At 35.8% G+C, this 10,724-nt stretch overlaps 3 protein-coding genes across 3 annotated transcripts; 2 read left to right on the forward strand and 1 right to left on the reverse strand.

Annotated features, from left to right (window-relative positions):
* The first annotated feature begins 1,909 nt into the window (after positions 1-1,909).
* LOC139872042 (chlorophyll a-b binding protein CP24 10A, chloroplastic-like) lies at positions 1,910-3,158 on the forward strand. Its single transcript, XM_071859829.1, has 2 exons — positions 1,910-2,234; positions 2,506-3,158. Exons 1-2 carry the CDS (start codon positions 2,008-2,010, stop codon positions 3,053-3,055), a joined length of 777 nt encoding a protein of 258 aa, XP_071715930.1. The 5' UTR covers positions 1,910-2,007; the 3' UTR covers positions 3,056-3,158.
* A 658-nt stretch (positions 3,159-3,816) lies between these two features.
* Positions 3,817-6,294, reverse strand: LOC139873534 (uncharacterized). The gene is made up of 4 exons (XM_071861458.1): positions 6,056-6,294; positions 5,903-5,963; positions 5,441-5,585; positions 3,817-4,109 (listed from the first exon to the last, which is right to left on the reverse strand). Exons 1-4 carry the CDS (start codon positions 6,276-6,278, stop codon positions 3,858-3,860), a joined length of 681 nt encoding a protein of 226 aa, XP_071717559.1. The 5' UTR covers positions 6,279-6,294; the 3' UTR covers positions 3,817-3,857.
* A 1,600-nt stretch (positions 6,295-7,894) lies between these two features.
* Positions 7,895-9,729, forward strand: LOC139871118 (uncharacterized). The gene is made up of 2 exons (XM_071858854.1): positions 7,895-7,940; positions 8,312-9,729. The coding sequence occupies exons 1-2, from the start codon at positions 7,895-7,897 to the stop codon at positions 9,727-9,729; spliced, it is 1,464 nt and encodes a 487-aa protein (XP_071714955.1).
* Positions 9,730-10,724: the final 995 nt, after the last annotated feature.

The following is a 10,724-nucleotide window of genomic DNA, read 5'->3' on the forward strand; positions in this document are numbered from 1 at the left end:
GTGAAAGTCAAACTTGCAGAGGATATTAAGAAATCTCTTTTTACTCCTACAAAATCGCCTAAAGTACATGGGAATGATGAGAATGGCAACAAGTCTAGTTCTACAAGCAGCCCTACAGACCAACCTTTGCCTTTTAACTTGCAAGAAAAGGACTATCCTACCCTTAAACAAAAATCACCAAAAAACTTGTCCATTTCTCAAAAAGTAAACAAAGATGTGGCTTCTGTGAACCTCAATTTTCCCATCCCTTCTGTTTTGAACTTTAGACAGCCTGATATTACTTTTGCTTCTAAACTCTCATGTTTAGACAATCCTATTAGTGATGATCAATGTCTAGGTCTCAACTGTAAAGAATCATGTGAGAAGATTAAGTCCCGATGTCTTCCTCTTGAAAAGGTACATGAACCTTTTTTCCAATCAAAAGTCGATACCAGTAAGAACAAGTTAAAAAATCAAACGAGCAATTAGGTTGACCAAGTTCCTAATGTATCGGTTTTGTTTGATACGGATAGTGAAATCAATCATATGGTTGGGCAAGAAACATCTTTCAAAAAAAGCACAATTGATGATAAACAATTTGGTGCAAAAAAACTTACATTTATGGAAGAGTTGCATAATTTTGGAGTGTTCATAGAGAATATGGCGGACGATGATGATGTTACACCGGTTAAAATTCCTAAAGCACGTAACTAGGCTCCAACCATTTCCAATTCGTTTTTTTTCAATGTAATATTCTTTTAATGAATTTCGAAAATTCTTTCCTGGTGCCTGTCATCCTTCATCATGAATTTCAGAAATTCTTTCCTTCCATCGTCAAACAAGAATGCCTTTAATTGGTGTTGATGCTATCATTTACGTATTAATTTGGGTTCTGATCTTTCTTTCCAATTCCTTCTTTCAGTTCCATTTTTTCAATTGCCATAGTTTTCTCATTCTCCGTCTCTTGTGTCTCGGCCTCGTTTGGTTTGAACGAGCTTCGTTTTTCAATTGGTTTTATCCCTTCATGTTTCGACTCGTCTGTGTTTGATGCTCTCTTGCTTATTGGGGTTCCTGCATCGTCATGCTCGATGTTTGGTTAGATTAGATGCCTTCGTTAGGTTTTGTAATGTTGTTGTTGATTCTGCACGCTACGACGCGTCCTATCGTCAATTAGGGATTAGCTTGGTTCAATTTGGGGTTGAAATCTTCTCCACTTCGTTTTTTTTCATGTGTTCTTCGTCAATTAGCTGGGGATAATTTCCTCCGTTTCCATCTCCTGATTCCTAGTTTAGTGACGGGTTCTTGAGGCCCAATATCAAGAGGGCCCAATATAATTGTTTCAAGTGGGCTTCTTCAAGCTCCTGCAAGTTTCTAGTGGGCTTCTTGTGTTGTTGTCATGGGCTGCTTTCATGTGTGCTGGTCTGAACGGACTTTTATGTCCTTTTAGTTTGCATAAATCAAATAAGTCGTTTCATTTTTCTTTCATGTTTTTGTCTTTTCTTTAGGCTCAAATGCCCTTGCAATGTAATTTGTATGTTATTCATCGTTTCGATGAAAGTTTCTTAATAAAAATTCTCTTTTTGCCGTAAGAAAAAAAAAAAATCTAGCTAACATTTAATGTGGTGCAATAAATCAATCAATTCATGTAGTTAATATAAAACTGAACAACTTCTTTGGTAACTTTCAACCTGCCTTTAAATTAATTTATTATTTGACCAATGGATGATTTTATTGACAAATAAAACTAGAGGCTGTGCTGCAACAATTAAAGACCACAAGGACTTAAAAGTGGGCACCACCTGAATCATGGTTCATGGTTTTATAGATGGATACCATCATCTCATTGGCTAAAATCCTATCCAACATTTGCTTATACAGATTTCACTTATCCTACCTGGCTCCATTCACAGATCCCTTTCGATCACATACTCACCCATATAACAAACCTTACACTCTCTTCATCCATATTAAATATCAACATACACAAAACAGCAGCAACAACATCAATATCTTTATTAAAGACACTAAATGGCAACTGCTACATCTGCTGCGGTGTTAAATGGGTTGGGATCACCCTTCTTAACCGGCGGCAAGAGAAGCCATACCTTGTCTGCACCAGTCGGTGCAGCCATCAATGGTGCCGTGTCCGCCCCTAGGCGGCTCGTTATCGCTGCTGCAGTTGCTCCCAAAAAATCTTGGATCCCTGCGGTTAAAGGCGGCGGCAATTTGCTTGACCCAGAGTGGCTTGATGGCTCGTGAGTTTTTTTTTTCTTTTCTTTCTTATGGATTTAGCTAAGGGCTGTCGCTGTCATTTACATGCATAAATTAGTTGTGCAATTTAAAAAGTGTTGCTTTCAAGTCATTACGTAACCGCTCAGTACAACATTGTAAAGCACACTAACGAAAGTCCTAATAGCAAAATCCTTTTTTCCCTCTGAAAAATTATACAGTAAAAGTTTTCAATTTCTCGAATGTTAGTGTATATGTCTAACTGAAACTCTACTTTTTATTTGACTTTGTATACAGGCTACCAGGTGACTTTGGATTCGACCCGTTGGGACTAGGAAAGGATCCAGCTTTTCTAAAATGGTACAGAGAAGCTGAGCTTATTCACGGACGGTGGGCCATGGCTGCAGTACTCGGTATCTTTGTGGGCCAGGCATGGAGTGGTATTCCATGGTTCGAGGCTGGAGCTGACCCGGGTGCCATTGCCCCATTTTCATTCGGAACCCTCTTGGGCACCCAGCTACTTCTCATGGGTTGGGTCGAAAGCAAGAGATGGGTCGATTTCTTCAACCCTGAATCACAATCAGTTGAGTGGGCCACCCCATGGTCCAAAACTGCTGAGAACTTCACTAACTACACTGGTGAACAAGGATACCCGGGTGGTAAATTTTTTGACCCGTTAAGCTTTGCGGGTACCATTCAAAATGGTGTGTACATTCCTGATACCGATAAGCTCGATAGATTGAAGTTAGCCGAGATTAAGCACGCGAGACTTGCGATGCTTGCGATGCTAATTTTCTACTTTGAGGCAGGGCAAGGGAAAACACCACTAGGGGCTCTTGGTTTGTAAGGAAAACAAAATGGGTTGTGTTATTATTAAGCTTCCATGTAATCAAGTGATATGTAAATTTAATTAGAGGTTAAATTTAACCACTTCAGGTTTTCTTATTTAATCATGAATGACTCGAAGAACCAAAATATGAACGGGTCGATTTTCGGCTATGCTTTATATATGGGTTATGGGTAAGGGTCACATAGGTCAAACAGATCAAACATCATGCTTTGGATACATACAAACACTATTAAGCCACTATATGCAAATATATGTCAATTACATAACTTTGACAACCAAAAACCACAAGCTTATCTATCAAAGATCTTTCACGAAACGATAAAAAGTGGTTTCAAGTTAGTTTTGCAAGAGGTTTCAAGTTCGAATCTTGTTATGGCTAGGGTTAGAACCAGCCACGGAGTAATCCCCCTGGGCCGCGTACATGGGCCGCGTACATTAGAGAGTATGAGGTCGGAATACTCGCCATCCCGGGTAACCCAAACATGTAAAAACCTTATAACTTTTCACAAAAGGATAAAAAGTGTTCATCAAATAACCAACCCGACCCGTCCATTTTCTGTTGACCCGTATCACAATGTAAATCTATTGTTATCGGTTACCCTACCCGCCCACCTTACCATGTCAAAAGTAAAACATGTGTACCATAATAATTTATAAAAACAAGGTTTAATACAATATCAGCTGCATTAAAGTGACCTAAAATGGTTCTTTTACATCAATCTAAATGAACAATAACAACAGTAAAACAGAAAAGAATAAAATGCAAGACCGAAAGCTATTGAACCTCGAACGATGCCCGTCACTCACTACTACCCAGAACCACCGAGAATTCACCTTCACATACGAGCTCACCTCCAACATATGCCTTTCCTGTCAATTTCGCAATTCCAAATCGTTTTTGTAGTTTGGTTAGAGTTGTTCTCATTACCAAAGTGTCTCCGGCAACAACCGGCTTCCTGAACCTCATCTTGTCTCCCCCTAAGGAATGTTTTATAGGTGTGCCGCCCGTTTCTGACTGCCGAAATATAAAACAACCAACTTGTGCCATTGCCTGAACTTACAAAAGTATACTTAGGCTTCTGAAAAATGGATCATCTTAAACTTTACAATATATACCAAAGGGCCATTGGCCCAACGGTATCGAGGTGGCCTTCCAATCAAGATGTTGAGGGTTCGTGTCTTGCTATGGACAATTTGTATATATTCGTTGATTAATTCATGATAGTGATGTGTGTGAGTTTTTCCTTTCACCCAAAAAAAAGGAACAACCTTACAAATCTTTCTCATGGTCATCAAGAAGTAGACATCTAAGCATTCAATGTAGGAAAAAATATTGTATAGGTACCAAAATATGCAAGTAAGATAATCTATAATAAAAAGGGATGAAGGAAATATATCTAACATTTAAATCTTAATTTAAACATCTAACTTCAGATTGATAACCACAAAAGCTCAATAATTGCGACAAAGATAAGTAGGTGGGAGCAAAGAAACAAACTCTTGATTTCTAAACATAGCTAGTAAGACCATGGATAATGGTAAAAGTGACGTGGAATGGATAAGAGGTATTTTTGGGGTTATTAAGGTGACATGGTTATGATGGTGAAAGGGGGAGTTGTAATGAGAAGGTTGTTAAGACTAAGGATATTGGTGATTGTGAGGTGGAGTGGATAGATGTACTTTTTGGGGCAAGCCGCTGACATGGCCATGACAGGAGAATGAGAGAGTTGTAATGGGGGGCTTTTGTAAGGGCGTTTGTGGGTGATGTGATAAAATTTGATTGATATTTGATGGGTAAATAAATTAAAGTTTGAGAGATAAAATATATAGAACCAATCATGGACTGCCACCTCATTGTCACGCCCTTTCTCCTTAGCGTGTTTTGCCGACAAACGCCCCATTCCGGGCGTTTGTGGGGCGTTTCTCACGCCATGTGGACGGCATAGGGGCCACAAACACTGCGTTATCAGCACTTGCCATGTCACCATCACCTTCCTCTATCCCTGCGTTTCACATTCACCAACACCGCCCATGAATTTGCCCACAAACGCCCCATTACAAGCGTTTGTGGGCGTTTGTCATGCCATGTGTGCGTGAAAAGGGAGAGAAATGCTACATTATCCATTGTCTAACATAAACGACCATATCAACAACTAACTTTTAATTTAAACATCTAACTTTGCAGTGTTAAACTAGCTGGTATTTAAAAATCTTGATCTGAAGACATAAGTAACCAGATTACAAAGCAGCAACACACATAATACAAATTTTCAGAACAACATCAAACAATTTATATTCCAAAAAGTGCATTAAAAGTGAAAAGAAAACCAAAAACCATACAAAAATAATAGTATATAAAATGAATACAAGAAATTACTTCACCTCAGCCAAGAGAACAGCAGGCATAATTGGCCTCTCAGGAAAATGGCCAAGGAAAAAGTCATCATTAATAGTAACATTCTTGATCCCAACTGCTGAAACACCTGGATTTATCTCAATTATCCTATCCACCAAAAGAAATGGATACCTACAAACAATTTTTTTTTTTCAAAAGGCAAGCGGATATATTAGAACTCGAGATGGGCCAGATTCAGCCCGTTACAAGGGGACTATAGCCCAGTTACAATGGAACCTGGGAAACTATAGTAAAACTCGAACAATGATACACAGAACATACACGAAACAAAAGGTGTTGCCGAGAGTGCAACTTTACAAAACAAGCTTGAAACTAAATACAGTACAATAATCATAAACCCCACCAAAACCCATGTCACAAAATATCATCTTTGGAATAAACGAAAAAAATATAGTAATAAAAATTATCCATTACATTTAAATACACACCTTTGTGGTAAAACTTCACGAATTTGACTAATATCAAGAACAGTTGGAAAGGCAGAGGACCCTGAAAACACAAATTTGAGAGATTAACGAAAAGAATCACTCCATAATTAAATAAAGTTTTGAACTTTCAACTAAAAAATAGAAAAAGTTTACTTAGTTCAATTGGGATTTCATCTTCTGAGGTATGAGATGAAACTGAAGTACAATTTGTGATGGGACTGTTTTTGTGGGTATTGAATTGGGTTGTTGATAAAAGAGGGGATCTGGGGAAAGTTTGAAGTGAGGATGGATTGAAAGATATGAGAGAAACGGGTTCGGGGCTCCGAATAGAGAGTCGGGAGAGAGGGATGATTTGAGAGTAAGCAATGGAAGCCATTGAAGATGGTGGGAAAATGATGATTGTTATGTTTCAGTTGTGTTTTGAAGGTGGGAACCGGGTATAAAAGGGGTCGGATGATTTATACATGGGTTTTGAAAAAAAAAAAAAAAAACAACTAATTGGTTGAAAAAAAAAAAAAAAAAAAAAACTGTTCATTTTTTTTTTTAATAGGTTTTCCCCTATAATTAAGTAGTAATTAAGTGGTAGGACGAATATTTTAACTATAATCTACACAATTTATCGAGAATCATTAGTGACCATTTTTCAAACTTTACTTAGATTACCACAAAATTTGAACCTGCAATTTTTCGCAAAAAGGTTAATGACTATATTATATTTATGAAAAGCTTAAAAGAATGTTCAAGTAAGTTACCAAAAAAAGTTAATTAATAATGTAATTTTTTAAAATTATTTACGTAATCAGGAATGTGCATAGCTAATCCTCTCTATAAATAGATCGAAAACCGTACACTAAGCATAATTCTTACGGTCATATGAGAGTAGAGGCGACCTATCTCTCTCACACTTTACGCTTTAAGATTAGTGTTTTTATACTAACAACGTACATTCAACCACCCTTCATGATTATCATCTCGATGTGAGTTACTCACGGTAATTAAACTGGTTGAATCATATTATCCTTAAATCTCATTCCTATTATACTCAAAATGAATATCTGTCATGTCATGTCATGTGATGTCGTAAATATTTGTTAAGTTCCTTATTTAAAACTCTATGTTATGTTATGTTATACCTTATACACTATAACTAGAAAATCTGTATGTTGTAAATATTTGTTTGATTGAGTTCCATATTTAAAAACTTTCAGTTATACTAGAAAATTCGTAAACTTATATTTATTTAAAGATAACTCTAACGGTTATCATTAAGAAATGTAGAGATTCATAAATAACTTGTACAACAATAGTAACTACACATTTTTTAAAACATAATTTCTCCACCAAAAATTATACATAAGTATTAAGCATAATCATAAAGATACCCCTTAATATATCAAATTTTATACGTAAGTTCACTCGATTTATATCCCCCTCCCTACCCTCTAGGCCTCCTACCTAGCTTCATAATGTTATACGATTCAAGCTTGCCTCTTAAAAAAATGGTCAAAATTGTACATTTCCAATATTAAGTTGCAGTACTTCATCATTGATGTGTAATTTCTGGTCAATATGTGTTGCCACTAGAATATAAGAAATTATAGAGAACCATTTGAAATATATGATGCATGTTTGCAAGGACGGAGGTTACTTGGGGCGGGGCGGGGGGGGGGGGGGGGGGGGGGGGTGGGGGGGGGTTGGGGTGGGGTTTGTGGCCACCCCAAAAACTTTTGTACTTGTTAGTAATTTTTCATATTTTATGAGGACTATATGTAAAAATTAAACCTTGGCCCCCTGAACACACAACCGTCACTTTAATAATTTGTTTTAAGACTTTAAGAAATTTTGGCCCACTAGTCCACTATGCTACTATGATGAGGTTTATTTGATGAAGTGAATACGATCGGTTTCTTTATCTGTTCTTCGCATAATTAATTCTTTAATAACAAAAAACCTAATTTTTTTATTTAATCTTCCTGGCATCTAGCGATTGTTATGGCTGAAGTCCCTAGAAATCAAACCATCCCTGCAAAAAGTGAAGGTATCATGTATCTTTTAGTTATTACTGTTCGTATTATTTAATTTTATTTATAATCTATATATTAGTTTATTCTCTTATATTCAATTAGTTTGGGTGTTACTTTGAATTAGTTTGAGTCTTTTATATTCAATTAGTTTGAGTCATTGTCTCATTGAGTGTTACTGTATTAGTTTATTTTCTTATTGAATGACTTGATAGAATATGTACTTTGAATTGTAGTTTAATTTTAGTTTACTTCAATAAGAGAAGTCTGTTTTGTTGATTAACACTAGGAATTAGTTTATTCTCTTCTTGATTAACAAAAAGAGAAGGATTTTCAATTTATATGTTGATTGATTAAATAACCTATTTGAATGTATTGTGTATTGCAGTAGCAAAAAAGTCACAACCAAAAAAAATTACTTCGTTTTTCAAGAGACGATCTAGTGAGGTAACAGATGACGCAAATCAAGAGAATAAACGTTCCAAAGTTTCCGTAGAAGACCAGGAACATGAACATCAAAATCAACCAACTGATCATCCTACTGAAACTCAAAGGCCAATTAATGTTGAAGTGGATCCTAAGTCCATCGAAAGAGATCCCGGGAAAAGACAACCAATTTGGAAGTATCCTGCCAATCAGAAAGAACAAGTAAGGCGAGATTATTTGAACTTCGGACCTTTTCAAGTCCATTTAAAAGAGTATCCCGGCAAAGTTATGAAGAAGCATACTCGAAGATTCCAATACTCTTGGTTTAGCATTTTTCCAAATTGGTTAGAGTATTCTCCTACAACAGATTCTGCATATTGCTTCATTTGTTACTTATTTAGTGACAAACCAAATGTTCAGAAAGGTGTAGATGCTTTTACAGTTAAAGGATTCAACAATTGGAAAAAAGTTAATGATGGAAACAATTGTGCATTTCTAAAACACATGGGAAGTTCACAACATAAAGATGCTGTTGTGAAAAGTGAGAACTTGTTAAATCATAAAGCACACATTGAGAATGTCATTGAAAAGAGAAATGCGGAGGATCTTTTGAAGAACCGTATACGATTAAAAGCTTCAGTGGATGTAATTCGTTGGTTGACATTCCAAGCTTGTGCTTTTCGAGGGAATGATGAAACTGTTGGCTCAAAAAATCGTGGTAATTTTATCGAGTTATTGAAACTTCTAGCATCGTATAATGATGAAGTTGAGAAAGTCGTGCTACAGAATGCTCCCTTTAACTCAAGGTATACTTCAGGTGAAATTCAAAAAGAAATATTGAGTATTATTGCAAGTAAGGTTCAGAAACACATTCGAAATGAAGTGGGTGATTCTTACTTTTGTGTTATGGTAGATGAGGCACGAGATGAAGCTAAACAAGAACAAATGGCCATAGTTATTAGATTTGTTGATAAAGATGGCATAATAAGAGAAAGGTTCTTAGATTTGGTGCATGTTACCGACACATCGGCAATGACTCTTAAAACAAATTTGTGGAACATACTTTTGCAATATGAGTTTGATACTAGTAAAATTCGTGGTCAAGGTTACGATGGTGCTAGTAACATGAGAGGAGAATGGAACGGGTTACAAGCACTTGTTATTAAAGAGTGTCCTTATGCATACTATGTTCATTGTTTTGCTCATAGATTACAACTTGCACTAGTTGCTGCTTCAAGAGAAGTTATTCCGGTTCATCAATTTTTTAATAAACTGAGTTGTATTATTAATGTAATATGTGCTTCTAGTAAGTGTCATGATGAGCTCCAGAAGTCTAAGGCATTAGAGATTAAGCATTTATTGGAACTTGGTGAAACATGATGTTTGTCTTAATTTTTAAAACTCTCCATTTGAGTTATCTTAGCCCTAGCCATGTTATTGTGTTTGGTTGAAACGTATAGTTCCAGCATCAATTTAATATGACATTTTTATATCAAAACCTCATTCATTTACGACTAGTTACATACTCAGTTTTTGTCATCCCTGTGAATTTCTGGTTTAGTCATGATCCCATATTTTTAAAATAAATTTTTTATGTAACAGATTTAACAAGATTCATAAATTGAGCATTTTTGCCATTAAACTATATTAATAGCCGAGATATAGTCGAGATATATATAAATATATTAAGATATATTTGGTATTTATATTAGGAAACGATTGTATTTGTATTTGTCTAGGATTCTATACCTTGGTGAGCAGGTTATAATTCTTGTATAAATACCTATTCATGATAATGAGAAAGGCATGAGTTTATTCTGTAATATGGCCTCAATCATCTCTTTTCCTCTATCTTCTTGAATTCTTTTTTTTTCCTTCTATTCATACGAAAAAGAAAACCCTCACAAATACGTCGGAATCTTTTTCTATCGTTCCCCGTTAAGATTTCTTCTTTTAATTCTCATACCGACCACTCGTGTGCAAATCCTATTACCACTATAATAAATTAAATTCAACCGATCACCCGTAGCTTTTCTTATTCGCAATCCTCTTCTTTTATCTTTGTTCTATGCATAGCCGTCGGCCACCCTATCAACACACAAATCATCTTCGTTTGTTTTCATTGTATTGTTTAAACAAATAAAGTTAGCCACCGTTCTCTTTTATTCCACGCCCTTCATCTCTCAATATAATATTAAGATTGTGACATACGGTGTACACCTTAATCTTTCTTCGTTATTTAGTTTTCAAAATATCCATTCCAATATATCTTTCTTTAAAAAAAAAAAAAAAAAAGTTTCACCAAAACCTTCTCGTCGCTCACTCCTGCCGTTTCGTTTTACACTAGATCTTTTAATTTACTTGCATCATTATCT

The sequence above is a fragment of the Rutidosis leptorrhynchoides genome, chromosome 10 (assembly GCF_046630445.1).
Source record: "Rutidosis leptorrhynchoides isolate AG116_Rl617_1_P2 chromosome 10, CSIRO_AGI_Rlap_v1, whole genome shotgun sequence".
In the NCBI taxonomy this organism is placed as follows: domain Eukaryota; kingdom Viridiplantae; phylum Streptophyta; class Magnoliopsida; order Asterales; family Asteraceae; genus Rutidosis; species Rutidosis leptorrhynchoides.

Excerpts from the sequence above, each read along its gene's own strand:
- LOC139872042 (XM_071859829.1), top strand. The coding sequence starts at position 2,008 with ATGGCAACTGCTACATCTGCTGCGGTGTTAAATGGGTTGGGATCACCC. Across the intron at positions 2,235-2,505 it reads CCAGAGTGGCTTGATGGCTC|GCTACCAGGTGACTTTGGAT; the intron begins GTGAGTTTTTTT and ends CTTTGTATACAG.
- LOC139873534 (XM_071861458.1), bottom strand. The coding sequence starts at position 6,278 with ATGGCTTCCATTGCTTACTCTCAAATCATCCCTCTCTCCCGACTCTCT. Across the intron at positions 5,964-6,055 it reads TGAAATCCCAATTGAACTAA|GGTCCTCTGCCTTTCCAACT; the intron begins GTAAACTTTTTC and ends TTGTGTTTTCAG. Across the intron at positions 4,110-5,440 it reads CTGCTGTTCTCTTGGCTGAG|GCAATGGCACAAGTTGGTTG; the intron begins GTGAAGTAATTT and ends TTGTAAGTTCAG.
- LOC139871118 (XM_071858854.1), top strand. The coding sequence starts at position 7,895 with ATGGCTGAAGTCCCTAGAAATCAAACCATCCCTGCAAAAAGTGAAG. Across the intron at positions 7,941-8,311 it reads CATCCCTGCAAAAAGTGAAG|TAGCAAAAAAGTCACAACCA; the intron begins GTATCATGTATC and ends TGTGTATTGCAG.